The 19,513-nt window shown below is 47.7% G+C and overlaps 1 protein-coding gene across 1 annotated transcript in view; it reads right to left on the bottom strand.

Moving 5' to 3' along the window:
- The window catches only part of LOC308475134 (uncharacterized protein), a 32,980-nt gene extending 14,987 nt beyond the window's left edge, over window positions 1-17,993 (bottom strand). Inside the window, exons 1-2 of the mRNA XM_081002074.1 lie at window positions 17,702-17,993; window positions 16,006-16,498 (exon numbers count right to left, since the gene is read on the bottom strand). Coding sequence (XP_080858200.1) covers window positions 16,006-16,407 — 402 coding nt within the window. The 5' untranslated portion in view covers window positions 16,408-16,498; window positions 17,702-17,993. The remainder of the gene's footprint in view (window positions 1-16,005; window positions 16,499-17,701) is intronic.
- Window positions 17,994-19,513: the final 1,520 nt, after the last annotated feature.

Here is a 19,513-nt window from a genome sequence, read left to right as displayed (position 1 = left end):
AGTAGGTCTTTATATCTTGTCCAGACATTAAACAATGCTTTCCTGACAATGTGGTTTCTAAATGCTTTATGTGCTTTGACCTTATCATACCACAAATATGCATGCCACCCAAATACATTATTGAAACCTTCTAAGTCCAAAATGTCTGTGTTCTCAAGAAGCAGCCATTCTTTCAGCCAGCAAAATGCAGCTGATTCATAGTAAAGTTTAAGGTCTGGCAGGGCAAATCCACTTCTTTCTTTTGCATCAGTTGGTTTTTTAAATTTTATTCTGGGCTTCTTGCCCTGCCAGACAAATCTAGAAATATCCCTCTGCCACTTCTTGAAACAGTCCATTTTGTCCAAAATTTGCAGTGTTTGTTTTTTGTTTAAATATTTTTATTACATTTTCAGATACAAAGTCAGAAATATAAGAAACATAGAAAAGAAGTAAAAGAAACAAAGAAAGAAAAAAGAAAAAATCCAACTTTCAAAAACATTTTTCATAGCCAACTGGACTTCCCCACATCTCCCTCACCATGCGTTCTTTACAATAAAAGTATCAGCAAATTATTACCTTGTTTCATGCCTTACTTTGTATCTTTCAAATATTATATTTCTGGATTTATAGTACTTTTTATCAATTACTTATACCTTGAGTTAAACATAATATTACTTTAAATTTCAACCTTTTCTTACTTATAACTTAGTTTCCTGTTCACCAAATCTAGTTGCGGAAGCTAAAATTTCCAAATCATGCAAATTCTTAACATTCATACAACTTATAGTGTTTTTGTAAATAGTCCTTAAATTTTTTCCAGTCCTCTTCCATTATTTCTTCTCCCAAATCTCGGATTCTGCCCGTCATTTCAGGCAGTTCCATATAGTCCATCAATTGCGTCTGCCACTCTTCCAGTGTGGGAAGATCTTGTGTCTTCCAGTATTTTGCAATGAGTATTCTTGCTGCTGTAGTTGCATACATAAAAAAGGTTCTGTCCTTCTTTGACACCTTCTGGCCAACAATGCCCAGGAGGAAGGCCTCTGGTTTCTTGGGAAAGGTATACTTAAACACCTTTTTTAACTCATTATAGATCATTTCCCAGAAGGCCTTCACTTTTGGACAAGTCCACCAGAGGTGAAAGAATGTCCCTTCAGCCTCCTTACATTTCCAACATTTATTATCAGACAGGTGATATATTTTTGCAAGCTTGACTGGGGTCATGTACCACCTATATATCATTTTCATAATATTTTCCTTCAGGGCATTACATGCCGTGAATTTCATTCCAGTGGTCCATAACCTTTCCCAGTCTTCAAACATAATGTTGTACCCAACAAAATTTGCAGTGTTTGAAACAAGAACAACATTCTTGGCAATACATTCATTTTTATCGCAGCAATACGGCCTAGCAATGAAAGCTTCAAATTTGACCATATTTCTAAATCTTTTTTGACTTCCATCCAGCATTTTTCATAGTTATCTTTGAATAAGTTCTGTAATGGCTTTAGGGGTTGCTTGCACGTAAGTTACCGCCACTCTGGGCTAGGTTGCCTGGTTAAACCGTTTCTGTCTGGACAGCCCTCCACTCCAGGCTGTTCAGTCCCTAGCAGAATCCGTCAGTGGGCGTTTCTTGAACCTCTTCCAGCAAAGAAGTTCTTTGACGCCAAGTCGCCGCCTACTTTCCCTGCGCGGAAGTCTTCTGCGCAGGGTGGGTGTGGGCAGCGGAGGACCTGTGCTCTCCTCGCTGGTCTCCTGCGAAGAGTCCTGGAGCCTCCTCTCTGCTTCCCCCATCGGCCCCCCTCTATCCCTGGTGTTGCACTGATTTTCTTCCCCAGCCGGAGACCTGCCTCTCTCCCTGCTTGGCCCCTCTCCAGCATTGCTGTGGAGCCTCGCCTCCTCCTCTAGTTCCGATGGCAGTTCCCTGACATCCATCTCCCCGCCAGAACCCCCTCCACCCCGGCCCGACCTTTGGATACAACTTCGTCCCTGTCCTTGGCCAACGATGCAGGGAATCCCCGGAAGGAGCTGTCGCCATCCTCAGAGGATTCAAAACCCGCTTCCCACCCGCTCTGATCTCTCCCCGCGGGGTGGGCCTCCCAGTCTGAATCTTCCCTCTCCGACGCTTCTCCCTCCTCTTCGGAGGCAGGAAAACCCTCAAAGTCCTCCTCGTCGTAGGTGGTGCCAAATTGCTCCTCCCAGAATCTCGCTGGTGGTTTTGGTTTGTGTGGGAACTGACTGTGGAACTCTTCCACTAGATACCCGTCATTGATTGCCTCCTCGAGAACCCACGTGTCTTCTGACTGGGGTTCTCCCTCCCAAGCTACCAAGTACTCCACCTTGCACCCTCGCCACCTGGAATCGAGTATTTCCATGGCTTGGTTGTGGTGTTCCCTCTCCTCTACCTGCGGGTGTGTGGTGACTTCTCCCTCCCATCCCGGGAATTCCCGCCCCTCCCTGTACAGAGAGAGTAGGGACCTATGGAACACCGGGTGTAACTTCATGCTGTCAGGCAACTTGAGCCTGAATGCCACGGGGTTCACCTGCTGTGTTACCTCAAAAGGTCCCAGCCGCCTCGGCTGCAACTTCTTGCAACCTCCCTTAAAGGGTAACCCTCGGGTTGACAACCACACCCGGTCTCCCACCCGTATGGTCTCCCCTTCCTGACGGTGCTTGTCTGCCTGCCTCTTGTAAATTTCCTTGGCCCGCTCCAAATTCATCTGGAGTTGCTGGTGCAAGGCCTCCATTTCTTCCACAAACTGCTCTGCTGCAGGTACGCTCCACCCTTCCTCCCCCCTCCCCGGGAAGGCCCTGGGGTGACACCCATAATTGGCCATGAACGGGCTCATTCCCGTGGACACGTGTTCAGCATTATTGTATGCAAATTCAGCCAGCGCTAGTTTCTCTACCCAATCGTTCTGTCTCTCGCTGACGTAGCAGCGTAGGTATTGCTGGAGTATACTATTCGCTCGTTCCGCTTGCCCGTTGGTTTCCGGGTGTCTTGCCGTCGAGAAGCCCACCTCGACCTGCAGCAAGCTCATGAGCTTCCTCCAGAACCTTGAAGTAAATTGTTTCCTGCTGTCAGGGGTTCAGGAGCAGAGGCAAGGGCAAGGGAGGAAACAGAGAGCGAGGGAGAGGAGGCAGAAGAAAAGATGAGTGATGACGACGACCCGAGATCTCCGAGTCTTTCCAGTGAATCAGAAGATTCACAGAAAGGAGCACCAGTGGCCAGGGCAAGGGGGGAACCTAGGGGGACACCCCAGGAAGATAGAGCCAGAGGGGACTCAGAGGGGAGCAGTTGGAAATCAGGACCAGCGTCACCGCCAGAGAGCAGGGAAGAGGAAGGGCGCCAGGGATCAAGCGCTGGCAGCTCACAACAGGGGGGAGGGCACGAGTCAGGAGTGGCCACACCTCCATCGGGGAGCGAAGAAACGGTCAGACGGAAGGTGGAAGGTTGGGCGCGCGTGCCAAGTTCAAATGCACAGGAAGGTGGCGCAGTAGGCAGCCCGGAAAGGGAGCCAGGTCCTAAAGCCCGCCGAAAGGAGGGAGAAGAGTCAGGGGGGTCAGCGTCAGCGTCAGAGGAATCCCGGAAGGAAGAGACCCCGGGGGGCAGAGGGACCCAGAGAAGAACAGTCAGGCGGAAAAGGTGGAGCAGGGCTAGGATATTAAGTTGGTGTACAAGGGGCGGAGACTCAGATGGAGCTTCGCCGATCTAACCATGAGACGTAGAGTTGCACGCAGCAGCTTGAGAATGGAAACTGTAACTCAATAAAGACTTTTATTTAATGATCGCTGGCTAGCGTGATCCTCTGTGAGCTAGGATCTGGAAGCAGCTCTGACACCTGCGATCTGAGATGACCCTCGAGGGAGCCTCATGCAACCTGAATATGTGATCCACAAACAATCTGGCCGTTTCCTCTGCCATCACCGCATGTGAGCAAGCTATGAAATGGCACATTTTTGTCAGTAGATCGACTACTACCATGACTGCTGTCTTCCCCCTTGATTTGGGCAAATCTGTCATAAAATCTATGGACACCACCTCCCAGGGTCTTCCCGGCGTGGTTAAGGGTTCTAGTAACCCTGCGGGGGCAGCCCTCTCCCCCTTTGCCCTCTGGCAGCGGTCGCACCCCCGTACATACTCCCGTACATCTTCCCTTACCCTTGGCCACCAGAACTCCCTGGTGACAAGCAGCATGGTCTTGTGCTGACCAAAGTGCCCCGCTGTTGGGTTGTCGTGGAGTTGTTTGAGTACCCTTCCCCTCAAGGTCTCCCCCGGTACGTACAGCGCTCCCTTATAGTACAGTACCCCTTCCTTTTCCTCAAACTCTCCATGGTTTTCCCTTCCTTCCCGTAGTTCCCTGATTTTAGTTTGGGCGAACTCGTCGTCCCTGGTGAGGCCGGCTAGTTCTCGTTTCCCAACCAACACTCCCCCACACACCCAACTGTCCTCGGGGAACACGTGTCGGGCTTCCGGCGGTCCCTCTCCTTCCATGTACTCTGGCTTCCGGGAGAGAGCATCGGCTCTAACGTTCTCCTCTCCCGGCACATACCGGATCTCGAAGGAAAACTTGGAGAACTCTTGTGCCCATCGAATCTGTCTCTGGTTGAGTACTCGCGCAGTCCTCCAGTACTCCAAGTTCTTGTGATCCGTGCAAACCTGGATCTTGTGCCGCGCCCCTATTAACAGATGTCTCCATCGGCGAAACGCTGCATAGATAGCTAGCAGTTCGCGGTCATACACCGTGTAGTTCTGTTCCAACTTGCTCAGCTTCCTCGAGAAAAAGGCGCACGGCCTCCAGTCTTGCTGGGTTCCTGGCTGCAAAAGTACGGCTCCTATGGCCCGGTCTGACGCGTCGGTCTCTAGCCTCATGGGCTTCTCCAGATCCACGTGCAGGAGCTGCTCTTCCGACGCGAACGCTTTCTTCAGGCTTTCAAAGGATTGCTGGGCCCCTTCCGTCCAGACGAACTTCTTTTTGCTACTGAGACAATCTGTGATGGGTGCCGTTAAATGGGCGAAGTTCTTGATGAACTTCCTGTAGAAGTTGCTGAACCCTAGGAACCTCTGCACGTCCTTCCGGGTCTTGGGGGCCTTCCATTCCAGTACCACCTGCACCTTGCTGGGGTCCATAGCTAGGCCCTTGTCTGACAACTTGTACCCCAGAAACTCGACCTCCCTTGCGTGAAATTGGCATTTTTCCAGCTTGACCCACAACTGGTGCTTCTGCAGTCTCTTTAGCACTTCCCTGACGTCTCTGACATGTTGCTTCTCATTGTCAGAATAGATTAAGACGTCGTCCAAGAAGGCTACGCAGTTTTTGTACAGCAGGGAGCCCAACACGTGGTGCATGAAAGCTTGAAAGCAGGCGGAGCCCGACTGTAATCCAAAGGGCATAACTAAGTACTCAAAGGCTCCCAGTGGGGTGAACATGGTGGTTTTCCATTCGTCCCTCTCCCTCATCCTGATCAAATTGTATGCTCCCCTGAGGTCCAGCTTGGTAAAAATTTCCCCCTGCCTCACCCGTGTTAAAATGTCGTCAATCCTGGGCATTGGGAAGGTCACGGGTTCTGACACCAGGTTGACGCCCCGGTAGTCCACAACGAGCCTGGGCTTATTAATATCCTTTTTGTCCACAAAGAACACCGGACTGCCCCCCACCGCCTTTGATTCTCTTATGAAACCTCTTTTCAGGTTCTTGTCAATTCCCGCAACTCCTGCATCTCCCTGTCCGACATGGCATACAGTTTACCCACCGGCAGCTGAGCCCCTGGGAGTAAGTTGATTTGGCAGTCAAAGGGCCTATGGTGGGGTAGTCTATCCGCCTCCTTCTTGCTGAAGACCTCCTGCAGGTCAGCATATTGGGGTGGCACCTTCCCTTTTGGCTCCACAGCCAATCCAGCCACCCTGGCCACTGTCATCCTTGGGGTTCCCCCCCCCATACAGTGTTCCAAGCAGTAAGCTGACCCAAAGGTGACTGACCGCTGATGCCATGCCACTACTGGATCATGCAGTGCCAGCCAGCTCATTCCCAGTATTATTGGGGGTCCTGACAGTGTGGCTACGTGAAAGGCAATGGTCTCTGTGTGCCTGGAAACCCTCATTCTCATTGGTGGGGTCTGGTGCGTCACCTCCCCTCCCAGAAGTTCCCTGCCGTCAATGGTTGTCACTTGCAAGGGAAAATCCAGAGGCAGCAGGTGGAGTTGGTGTTCTAGAGTGAAGCTCTTGCTGAAGAAATTGCAAGAACTGCCTGAATCCAGCAGCCCCTTCACCTTGACTGGGTGCCCATTTGGGAGTTCCAGCACCACTTCTATGGCTATAGCTGCCCTGGGAGGGTCTGGTTGGGGCACTTCTATTGCTTGTTGGCTTGGCTGCTGCCCCCGCTGATTGGCAGCCAAGCTTGGCCGTTTCCCTGGGCCTGATCCGTTTCCCCCTTCCCCTCACAGCCAGCAGCTCCCACCATCCCTTGCCAGGCCTTTCTTTGAGGGCAGACCCTGGCAAAATGTCCTGGTCGTTGGCAGAGGAAACACTTCTTGTGGGTTTTCCAGTCCTTTCCCTCCCTCTTGCGCCCTTCAGTGGAGTTTGAAACCTCGCGTGCGCGCGTGCGCCATCTATTTCCATTGGCTCAGCTGGCTGGGAAGGCTGCCTCGGTATTTCAGGAATGCGGTAGTCATGGCAACGTTCCCCTCTCCCTTCGCTCTTCTCCTGAGCCCGCGCTTCCTGTCTTATGCCTATCGCAAGCACAGCCTTGGTCAGCTGATCCATCGACTGTGGGCGGGGTGCGCGGGAAAGCTCATCCTTGACCGTTGGGGACAACCCCTCCTCAAACAACATCTGAATGGGTTCAGCGTCCAGATCCCACCCAAGCCGGTGGATTAACATCGCAAAGCACGACCAGTAGTCTCTAACTGATTGGCTCCCCTGCTTGCACCCCATCAATTGCCGTCGAACCACATTTTGCTCCACTTCGCTGGAATACATTGCATTCATTGCCTGAAAAAAATTCCTGATGTCTTTCAAGGCGGCATTTTGCTTTGCCATTAGGGACCTGATCCATTCCCGTGCCCCATCCTCCAGATGCCCCACAATGTAGGCCACCCTCTCCCCATCATCCGCAAAGTCATCATGCTGCAGTTCCAAAGCGTACTCTATTTCCGTTCGGAACGCATTGTAGTCCTGGGGCTTCCCCCCAAACTTGTGCACCAGCCCCGGTACCTTCCTTGCGATGGGGGTGGTCTGACCTTGGTATCCTGAGCCCTCCGTTTGTCCAGCCTCGCCGTCAGCAGAGCCACATGCTGTTCTAAATCTCGGTTCCTCTCCACCAGATTCTACACTCCAGCTGCTCGCTCCGTGGCGCCGGCTTCTCTGGTTTGACTCATTATGCTCCCCTGCCTGTCACTGCGCACAAGCAACTTCAGGGACTGACGGATTGCTGTAATGGCTTTAGGGGTTGCTTGCACGTACGTTACCGCCGCTCTGGGCTAGGTTGCCTGGTTAAACCGTTTCTGTCTGGACAGCCCTCCACTCCGTGGCTGTTCAGTCGCTAGCAGAATCCGTCAGTGGGCGTTTCTTGAACCTCTTCCAGCAAAGAAGTTCTTTGACGCCAAGTCGCTGCCTACTTTCCCTGCGCGGAAGTCTTCTGCGCAGGGTGGGTGTGGGCAGCGGAGGACCTGTGCTCTCCTCGCTGGTCTCCTGCGAAGAGTCCTGGAGCCTCCTCTCTGCTTCCCCCATCGGCCCCCCTCTATCCCTGGTGTTGCGCTGATTTTCTTCCCCAGCCGGAGACCTGCCTCTCTCCCTGCTTGGCCCCTCTCCAGCATCGCTGTGGAGCCTCGCCTCCTCCTCTAGTTCTGATGGCAGTTCCCTGACAAGTTCACATTCTTAGCTGTCATATTAACCCCCAGGTATTTCACTTTCTTAACCAATGTTAATCCTGTCTCCTTCTGAAACCTCTCTCTCTCTCTCAGACTTCCGGAGGCGGTGCCATCGGTAATGGCGGTTTCCCTCTAGACTGGAGGGAGAAGCTCCGCGGAAGCTGGGTTTTCCCGCTACGGCGAAGCGGGGACCCTTTTGAAAATCACAGGCGGGAGAAGCCTGTGACCGTGGGACTCGGCGGGCACCTAAAGCGCCCCCCCAACCTGCAAGGGAATCCCGAGAGGGGCTCCGGAGCGGAACGGGGGCTGGCGCGGTGCTGAGAGTTGATCGCTACTTCCGTGGAGTGAAGCCGCGCAGCTGTTACCGGAGAGCGCTGACCTCTTTTCCTGTGACAATTCGGCTACTAAACAACAAGCCGTGAGTAGGGCAAGTTTAAAGATTGGAGGCTAAAGAAAATTAAGGTTTAATTTGGCACTGAAGCGGGAAGGTGTAAACAGGAAGTCCACCTTCCGGTTTGTATAAAGATTAAAGCAAAGACTGTTTAAGCTAAGACCGGGGAAGGCGCATTAAAAAGACTTAAAATCCAAACGTCAAATCAAAGGAATTCCCTCCCTGAATTGAAGGAGAGGGAGGGAAGTAGTGAAAGTATTTTCTGCCTATAAAAACTTGAAAGGACTAAGAAGAGAAGGAAAAAGGGATATAAGACCACCACTCAACTCTTGGGAACGGACTGTCAAGATTAAATAGAATTGTTGCATTGAGAGACGCACTATTTATGGACAATGTATCTTTCTGACAGCTAACTCGGCAAGGGAGATATTCTGGACTTGAAACTGTTATTTATTTTGCTGAAGGGGGGCTTTTGAGAAGTTGGTAAGATACTCTGTGGCATCCTTATTGACTGTTACTGTGTCCCCCTAGAGGCTTACTGAAAGTGTTACAACAGGTTGGGGAAATTTCCACTTCTAACCAGCCTGGGAACTTCCACTGCAAAAACAAGTCTGATTGTGGGAGTGACCTTGACTTAAACAAAAGTGTTATGGATGAAAAGACAACAAGATCGGGCAAGGTCAGACATCAACAGACTAGCGCAATACCGCAGCAACACAGAGCATCTGCATCTGGCCCTCCTGTATCACAAGGGGAGGACTCAGCACAAGCTGGGGCAAAAGGTATGACATCGGAAGAAGGATTTACTTCAGTCTTAAACAAAATTTATGAATCTTTGGATAAATTAAGCAAACAAGTTACTGAAGCGACAAATAAAATTGACCAAAATGCTACAAGTATCAACAACTTGGGGCAGAAGGTGAACTCAAATACAGAATCTATTGAAAGATTGCTGCAAGAATCTGCGTCAAATCAAAAGACAGCTCAGGAAGCAAAAGAAAAAGCAGTGGCTGTAGAGGAAAAGATACCACCGATATGTAAACAGCTTGGAGACCATCAGACACAGCTTGGGGCCCACCAGTCAATCTTGTCTATGATTGAACTGAAGGAGAAGCAGACCAATTTGAGGATTAGAGCGGTACCTGAACTTGAGAAAGACAGTTTAAGTGACTTCCTAACACAGGAATTTGCAAACTTTTGGAAACTGGATGATAAGCAAGACTTCAAGATAATAAGTGCCTTTAGACTTGGAAGAGGAGGGAGAAAGAACAGGGTGAGAGACAGTTTGATTACCCTTCCATCAAAAGAGGAAAGAGACAAAATATTGAGTTTGTATTACCAGAACGCCTTGGAAATAAATGAATCAAGAGTGGAGATATTTAAGGATATTCCGAAATATCTTTTGGACCTGAGGTCGAATTACGGAGATTTGGTGACCCTGCTGAAAGGTAATAGAATCATTTTCAGGTGGGAATTTCCCCAAGGACTATCCTTTACCTACAAAGGCAAAAGGCTCAAAATAAGATCAGTGGAGGATAAAGAAAAATTTCTGAGAGACTACGGAGAAGACTTGCAAAAAGAAGGTGAAGAGGAGCTTAGAGCCTTAAGATCAGGAATACCAGACAAAGCACCACTACCTTTGGGACAAGATAAGTTAGAGAAAGTGATACCACCGTCAGAAAAAGAGGATCTACTGGGAGCAGTTGGAGGAAAAGCGATTTAAATACATCATGTCTCTGCAACTATTAAGTTGGAACATTCATGGACTGAATTCCCCGGAGAAAAGGAAGAAAGTCTTCCATTTATTGAAAAGAGAGCAATTGGACTTGATTTGCTTACAGGAAACGCATGTGATAAGGCTACATAGGAAAATTCTGATTAATAAAAGATTGGGCCAAGAATTTATTTCATCGGACAAGGTTAAAAAGAGAGGAGTAGTTATTTATGCAAAAGAGAGCCTATCACCGAAATTTGTTTTTAAAGATGAACAAGGAAGATTTGTAGCAATTGAAATTCAAACACAAGGAGAAAAAATTATGATTGTAGGAGTATATGCACCGAACGAGGGGAAATCTGAATTTTTTAAGAAGTTGCATGAGACTTTGTTGGATTACATGGACTATAACATTATTTTGATGGGAGATATGAATGGAGTGGTATCCACAAATATGGACAAGTCACAGAGACAGGTAGTTACTAAAGATGGCAGACTACCAAAAACTTTTTTTGAACTGACTGACAATATGGACCTGATTGACTCTTGGAGAACTAGGAATCCCTTGGGTAGAGAGGGAACCTTCTTTTCTGAAGCCAAAATGACATGGACAAGAATTGACCAAATCTGGATAACTAGAGGATTGGCACCTAAGATCCGAAAAGTAGAGATCTGCCCTAAAACATGCTCCGACCATAATGCCGTGAAAATGGAGATGAAACTAACACCAACCGGTTCCTTCAGATGGAGGATGAATGACACCTTGTTCAGAGATCAAGAGGTTATTAAGAAGGCCCAAAAAACTTTGAGAGACTACTTTGAGATAAATTTGAACACAACCATTGAAAAAAGAGTAATCTGGGACACAAGTAAAGCAGTTATGAGGGGGTTTCTGATTCAACAGAATTCAATAAAAAAGAGAGCTCAAAATGAGAAAAAAGAAAAATTCTTGGAAAAAATAAAAGAGGGCGAGAAGAAATTGAGAGCGAAACCTAACTCACAAGAGATTCTGAGAGACATAAAGTTATATCAAGTGCAATATATGAAGATGACGAGTCAGGAAATTGAATGGAAAATTAAACAAATGAGACAAAGAACTTTTGAATCGGCTAATAAATGTGGGAAATTGTTAGCTTGGCAGATAAAAAAAGACAAAAGCTTAACACTATTACTAATTTGGAAGTGGAAGGAAAGAACATTCAGAATCCAGTAGAAATTAGGAAATGTTTCCAGAGGTACTTTAAACAGCTATATACACAAGGGCCTCAGAAGGAGTTTGATATAGACCAATTCTTAAAAACAAATGGATTACAAAAAATCTCTCAAGAAAACAAGACAATGCTGAACTATAAAATTACAGAACAGGAGGTAGAAGGTGCCATTCAGAATATGCAGTTGGGCAAATCTCCAGGGCCGGATGGCTTAACCTCAAAATACTACAGAATTTTGAAGGACTGGATAATTAAACCACTAAAGGAGGTTTGTAATGAAATTTTGGAGGGGGGAAAAGCGCCAGAGTCATGGAAAGAAGCATATATTACACTCATACCGAAAACTGAGTCTGAAAAGACACAACTTAAGAACTAACGCCCCATATCCCTACTTAATGTGGATTACAAAATTTTTGCTGATATTTTGGCCAAAAGACTAAAAAAAGTATTAGTGGAAGAGATTCACAAGGACCAAGCTGGCTTTCTCCCAGGCAGACATTTGTCTGATAATATGAGGAATATAATTAACATCTTGGAGAAGTTGCAAGTGGACATTAACACTAAAGCAGTTTTAATTTTTGTGGATGCGGAGAAAGCCTTTGACAATATTTCTTGGAGCTTCATGAAGAAAAATCTTCAGGGGATGGGGGTTGGTCAAGGGTTTGAAAATGGTATAAGTGCAATTTATTTGGAACAAAAGGCCAAACTAATAGTTAACAACGTGGTGACAGAGGAATTTAAGATAGAGAAAGGGACACGACAAGGCTGCCCAATTTCCCCATTACTTTTTATTTCGGTCCTGGAGGTTCTGCTAAATAAAAAAAAAAGCTCAATATGGAGGCCAAGTGGCCAAAATATTGGGAAATTTTGGAGCAAGAAGGAGACATATTGAAACTGCAGAGTTTTGAGAAATTAAAAGACAAAGTGCGAGACTGGCTTCACTATTATCAAATAAGAGAGGTTTATAATTTGGATAAAAAAATTGGCTTCCAGGTGGAAAAATCAAAATTAGAAATAGAACTGTTAGATCCCAAAACTAAGATACTTAGTTTGTTAATTGTTGTTATAATTTTAGTTTGTTAATTGTTGTTATAATTTTCTCTATTTTGTAAACTTGTTTTCTTTTTTGTAAAATTAGAATAAATATCTTTTTAAAAAAATGAAACCTCTCTCTCTCAATCACTGTTAGATTTTTCTCTAGAACCTTAGTTTTTAACTTGTTCAACTTAAATCCCGCAACCTGACCAAATTCTTGAATCAGATCCAATACTCTTTTAGTACTAGATTCTGGCTCGTGTAATGTCAATACTAGATCATCAGCAAATGCTTTCAATTTGTACTGTTTGGCTCCGACTTGCATACCTTTTGGAACTGATTCAATAATTTGGTCAGGTTGCAGGATTTAAATTGAATAAGTTAAAAACTAAGGTTTTAGAGAAAAATTTAACAGCGATTGAGAGAGAGAGGTTTCAGAACGAGACAGGCTTAACAGTGGTTAAGAAAGTGAAATACCTGGGGATTAACGTGACAGCAAAAAATGGGAACTTATTTAAAGACAATTATGAAAAATGCTGGACGGAAGTGAAAAAAGATTTAGAAATTTGGTCAAATTTGAAGCTTTCACTGCTAGGCCGTATTTCTGCGATAAAAATGAATGTATTGCCTAGAATGTTATTTTTGTTTCAAACGTTGCAAATTTTGGATAAAATGGATTGTTTCAAGAAGTGGCAGAGAGACATTTCTAGATTTGTGTGGCAGGGCAAGAAGCCTAGAATAAAATTTAAAATACTAACGGATGCAAAGGAAAGAGGTGGATTTGCCCTGCCAGACCTTAAACTTTATTATGAATCAGCAGCTTTTGCTGGCTGAAAGAATGGCTGCTTCTTGAAAACACAGACATCTTGGATTTAGAAGGTTTTAATAATGTATTTGGATGGCATGCATATTTGTGATATGATAAGGTCAAAGCACATAAAGCATTTAAAAATCATATTGTTAGGAAAGCATTGTTGAATGTCTGGATAAGATATAAGGATTTGCTTGAAAATAAAACCTCAAGGTGGTTGTCACCAATGGAAGCGAAGGCTCAGAAAAAACTCAATATGGAGGCCAAATGGCCGAAATATTGGGAAATTTTGGAACAAGTAGGAGACAAATTGAAATTGCAGAGTTATGAAAAACTAAAAAATAAAGTGCGAGATTGGCTTCATTATTATCAAATAATGGAGGCATACAATTTGGATAAAAGAATTGGATTCCAGGTGGAAAAATCAAAATTGGAAACAGAACTGTTAGATCCCAAAACTAAGACTTTGTCAAGGATGTATAATTTGCTGTTGAAATGGAACACATAGGATGAAACGGTGAAATCCGCTATGATTAAATGGGCACAAGACGCTGGACACAATATTATGTTTGCTGACTGGGAACAGTTATGGACCACAGGTATGAAGTTTACGGCATGCAATGCCTTAAGAGAGAATATTATGAAAATGATATACAGGTGGTACATGACACCAGTCAAGCTTACAAAAATCTATCATCTGCCCGATAATAAATGTTGGAAATGTAAAGAAACTGAAGGTACATTCTTTCACCTTTGGTGGACGTGCCCAAGGATTAAGGCTTTCTGGGAGATGATATATAATGAAATGAAAAAGGTATTTAAATATACCTTCCTGAAGAAACCAGAGGCCTTTCTCCTGGGCATTGTCGGCCAATTGGTGCCAAAGAAGGATAGAACTTTCTTTATGTATGCCACAACAGCAGCAAGAATACTTATTGCAAAGTATTGGAAGACACAAGATCTACCCACTCTGGAAGAATGGCAGATGAAGGTGATGGACTACATGGAACTGGCAGAAATGACCGGCAGAATCCGAGACCAGGGAGAAGAGTTGATGGAAGAAGATTGGAAGAAATTTAAAGACTATCTACAGAAATATAGCAAAATTAATGAATGTTAAAATGATGTTGGATGGAAAGTTATGGGGTTTTTAGCTATAACGCTATAAGGAGTATGAAAAAATGGGTTATTAATAGTTAAAAATTTAATGTTACACATTATTTTAAGATTAAAGATTAGGATAAACAAAGAGGGGAAGGATTTGCTGAACTAACAATTTGAACTGGAATACAAAAAGGGAGGTGTGAGGAGGTCTGGGAAATAAGCAAATGAAAGAAAGTGATGGAATGATGGAATGGTTTTTTATCTATTCTTATTTTGTATTTTTCTTTTTTTTCTTTTTTCATATTGTAAAATTCTAATAAATATCTGTTAAAAAACAAAACAAAAACAGAATGAGTTATCCGCCACCGGCGCTCTAGCCGTCTCAACGATTGTTTCATTGCCCTCAGATCCATGGAAAACCACAGGGCTGTCCGGGCTCCATGCAATCGGAGAGGGCGCTTCAGAGCCAAACAGTCAATAGCCCTGGTTAACTCCACATTCCAGCGGGCCACCAGGGAATCAGCTGAAAGGCCATCAACATGGGATAAAGCATCCCCTACCACTCTCTGGAAACCATTTGGATCCATTAAGTGGCGGGGCGGACCATCTGAATCGGTCCCACCTCCCTGCAGAGGGGAAGGGTCGCGGAGAAGTCCAGTTGCACCAGGAAGTGGTCTGACCATGGCACTTCTTTCGTTTCGCTTTTACTTAGTGTCAGATCACCAACATCCATAGAGGTAAACACCAGGTCCAAGGCATATCCGCGGCTATGGGTTGGGCCAGATTTATTCAGGGACAGCCCCATGGGGGCCATGCTTTCCATGAAGTCCCGAGCGGCCCCTTGTAAGGTCGTGTCGGCATGGATGTTAAAATCCCCTAGGACGACCAAGCTAGGTGTCTCCAGGAGAACATCCGCCACGACCTGAAGCAGCTCGGGCAGGGAATCCTTGGTGCAGCGGGGAGGTCAGTACACCAAAAGGAATCCTGTACTCTATTGCCCAACTTCCAGAACATGCACTCGGAAAACTGGGTCTTCCCAATAGGACGCCTGGTGCAAACTAATGACTTCCTAAAAATCACTGCAACCCCCCCTCCCCGCCCACATGACCTGGGTTGCTGTGCGTAAGAGAAACCTGGTGGACAAGCAGCGGCAAGGACAGGCCCATCTGCTTCATCCAACCAAGTCTCTGTTACACATGCCAGGTCAAATCCTCCATCCATGATCAAGTCAAGTAAAATGGTGGTTAAAACCTCAGCGCCTCAGTGGTTAAAACCTCAGCGCCTAGGACTTGCCGATCGCATGGTCGGCAGTTCGAATCCCCGCGGTGGGGTGCGCTCCCGTCGTTCAGTCCCAGCGCCTGCCAACCTAGCAGTTCGAAAGCACCTCCGGGTGCAAGTAGATAAATAGGGACCGCTTACCAGCGGGAAGGTAAACGGCGTTCCGTGTGCTGCGCTGGCTCTCCAGATGCAGCTTCGTCACGCTGGCCACGTGACCCGGAAGTGTCTGCGGACAGCGCTGGCTCCCGGCCTATAGAGTGAGATGAGCACACAACCCTAGAGTCTGGCAAGACTGGCCCGAACAGGCAGGGGTACCTTTACCTTTACCTTTAATATTCGCTATGGCCAACTACTGTTACCACCGGTCTTATAAAGGAGGTGTGAGCGGGCTAGGAAGCCTCTTTATTGCTTATTCTTGTACGGAAAGAAAAGAATCAGACTGAACCCTGAACCCTGAAGGCCTGGCGGAACAGCTCTGTCTTGCATGCTCTGAGGAAAGATGTCAAATCCTGCAGTGCCCTGGTCTCTTGTGAGAGAGCGTTCCACCAGGACGGAGCCACATCCAAAAAGGCCCTGGCTCTGGTCAAGGTAGTATCCAGAGGAAAGTCTCTCTCACCTGCTTTCTCTCCTCTGCCTGACTCAGGAGGAATCCTTCGGCCAGGGCCACCGCCTGGGAACTGGTCTCTGCTCCACAGTCCCTCACCCAGCTCTCCATCTCTGGTGGAAGGACAGCCAGGAACTGCTCCAAGATCACCAGGTCCAGCATCTCAGCTTTCGTGTGCCTTTCTGGCTTCAGCCACTGATGGTCAAGGTGGTAGAGTCGGCTGCAAACCTCTCGGGGTCCTTTGGCCTCCTGGCAGCAGAACTGCCTCACCTGCTGGCTCTGCATCTCTGAGCGGAGGGTGTCCTCCTCACCCAGGATCTTCTGCACAGAGTTTTCCCAGAATCCCCCACTGCTCCCAGTTTGGTTGGCATGGCCTCTTCCTGCTTCAGGGCCAGCTGGGTCTTGCTCATCCATCTGTGCTCTCAGGAAGCCTCGGAGAGATCAGAAGGAACCCTTTGGTCTTCTGCCAAGTTCTGTCCGTCTTAATGAGAAGCTCTAGCAAATCCTACAAAGCAAATACATTGTTCTGTTACAGAATTTGTAGGTCAGGAGAAGAAACAGATCCCTGAACAAGCATGGATGAGTCTTGCCAGGAACCAGGACTGGACGTGTACCAGAGCCCAAACCATGAGATACCTTTTTGAAAAGAAAGAGGAGGAGGAAGGGGAGAAGAAGTGAGTCTCCAGCCCTCTAGCAATGCAGAATGTGGAGGCAACTGAAGGGATTTCTGGGAGATGAGTCAGCCTGGTTTCTCCTGCCTTCCAGTCAATGCATGAAGTCAGAACTGACTGACAAGGGAGTCATTTGAAAAATGGATGCTTGGCTCTAGTGGGGGTCCTCATCCGGGGGTCCTCAGGAGTTGTTCTCCCCCCACCCCCACTTCAGGGCACATTTCCCCCCTGCTTCTGTCTCCTTTTCTTGCACTTGGACTCTCTGCCGCTCTCAAGACAGACTCCTGGGGTGGGGTCCCTTTTTCTTTGCTCTGAGGGCCAGGAATGTATCTAGTCAACCCCCTGAGGGCCAAGTGGGTGGGGCCAAAGACATCTCCCTTGAAATTTAGGCAGCTAATTTATTATTATTATTCTCTTAGATATCTTAACACACACACAGCCATTGATGCCAAGGTCCCTGGAGGCTCAGGGAGTAGCAGCGCCCATTTCCGGCTGCTTTGCCAGCAACAACCCCTTTGGGAGAGAGAGGATGTGGTCCTGGGATGCCCTGCTCTGGGTGCGAGGGGATTGCTGCAGTGGCATCCGTGGGGAGCTGCCCTGGGAGACACTGGGAAACTGGTTTGCAATGCAGCAGACAGACTATGGGCTGGGATCCCTCTCTTTATTCCTGGCCTTTCTCTCCCACCTTTTTTTTGGGGGGGGCTAGTCCACCTCCTCGTCCAGCTTTGGAAAACCATTTGCAGATGTTTCCTCTGTTGTGCAATGAGGCTGAGCAACGTCACACCGAGTTAAAGTCCCAGGGACTCCTTTGTTTGAAGAAGGGAGATCTTTTCTGAAAGGGGGGGCGGAGGGTCAAATGAGTTTGGGATCCTCTGATCTGCAGGAAGGAGAGCGTGGCAGACCTGGCCCCTCCCTGGCAGGACCCTCTCCTCCCTGACTTGGGGTCCCCCCCCGGAGGAGCAGACAGGCCCCCCAGGCCCCCTCCCCTGCTGCAGCCCTGGGACCCCCACCAGATCCCAGAGAGAGAGGAGACTCACCAGATCCCAGGAGGGGGCAGTGATGCAGCCCTTGCAAGAGACACCAAAGCAACACCCCCCTTCCTTGCAGGAAAGGCCTGGGGAGGGAGGGGCCTTGGCTCTGGAGGACCTGCCCCCCTTGCTTCCTGTCCTCTCTAGGAAGGCAGCTCAGATCCCTTTAACCCTTGCCAAGCCGAGTCCCCCAGCTGAGCCCTCTCTTGCTTGGCAAAACCTCAGATTATTATTTTTCTATGGATTTCGGGGGGCAGCTGCCCCCCTGGCTACCTCAATGCCCAGATCTCCTTTTGGGGGTGAGGCTATCGGTTGGGCTCAGAGCATCTCCTTCCCTTGGCCAGAAACCGGAGGAACAGTTTGCAGGGAAAAGGGCTTTGCAGGAAGGAAGGAAACTCATCCTAGAATTCACAAATGGGAGGATAGAGTGGGGTCCCAGGGTCATCTAGTCCAGCCCCCTGCAATGCAGGAATCTCAGCTAAAGCATCCATGACAGATGGCCCTCCGATCTCTGCTGAGAAATCTCCAAGGAAGGAGAGTCCACCACCTCCCAAGGGAGACCTTTCCCCTGCAGAGGCGTAGCAAGGTCAGGTGGTACTTGGTGCAAATTTTTTTGTCACCCCCCCCACACACACACATATTGATTGCTCGGGTTCTGCTGGGTTGGCATTCAGCCTGGTGTTCCTGCTGTTACGGAAAAATCTAGGTGTGAGGCTGCTCAGTCCCCCAGCTGGTTGAGCGGAGCCCGGGGGTCCCTGCAGAATAAAGGAAGGAGTCCAGCCACCAACCGGAGGAAATAGCTGTAGACCAAAGTTTATTGCGCAACAGGTTCAAAGAGGAATTTTGAACCCTGAGGATGGGGCGACAAGGACTTTTAAAACTTTCCCACCATATTCCAGAATACAGTTCATACAGCATCGTTGCTACATCACTGACATGTCACCAAAGGGGAGGGGTTAAGCTTGGCAAAGATGTCCAGACAAGTCCTTGGTACAAGATTAGCATAAGCAGACATGGCAGGGCAAGACTCAGGTATAAGATTAGCATAGGCAAACACCTCTGAAGTCCCAGCACCCAAAGTACAAGAGAACTTCCTTTGCGTGTCTGGACCCCTTGGCAAGTCTGGTGATGGGATTAGGCTTTCCTTGGCCAACAATCAGCTCAGCAATTGCCACCTCTGGGCACTTCCTGCGGTGGGAGGTGTGTCTACATGTCTTCACGCTTGGGGAGGTGACAGAGAAAAGAGTACTTTTTCCAAGGGCAAAATAGTGTTGAGGTGGAGGAAACTGGGAAAGGAGATGATTTTATATGATTTTTAAAGCTAGGTAACTTCCCTGACCCCTTCATGGATCACTGCCTTGCCGTGGCGAAGGGGCTTGAAGAACTCAGAGAAGCTATGAACTATGCCGAGCAGGGCACACAAGATGAACAGGTCATAGTGGAGAGTTTTGACCAAACGTGATCCACCTGGAGGAGGAACGGGCAAGCCACTCCAGTATCCTTGCCAAGAAAACTCCATGGACAAAGACAACAGGCATATAAAAGTTATGACGCTGGAAGATGAGCCCCTCAGGTCGGAAGGCATCCAACATGCTACTGGGGAAGAGCGGAGGGCAAGTACAAGTAGATCCAGAGCTGATGAAGCGGCTGGGCCAAAGCCGAAAGGCCGCTCAGTTGCAGATATGCCTGGAAGCGAAAGGAAAGTCCAATGCTGTAAAGAAAAATATTGCATAGGAACCTGGAATGTAAGAACCATGAACCTGGGTAAGTTGGAGGTGGTCAAAAATGAGATGGCAAGAATAAATATTGACATCCTGGGCA

Source organism: Podarcis pityusensis, assembly GCF_964106645.2.
Source record: "Podarcis pityusensis genome assembly, chromosome: 4".
Taxonomy (NCBI): Eukaryota; Metazoa; Chordata; class Lepidosauria; order Squamata; family Lacertidae; genus Podarcis; species Podarcis pityusensis.
The sequence above is the reverse complement of the archived record's forward strand: the minus strand, read 5'-3'. Positions and strand labels throughout refer to the sequence as shown.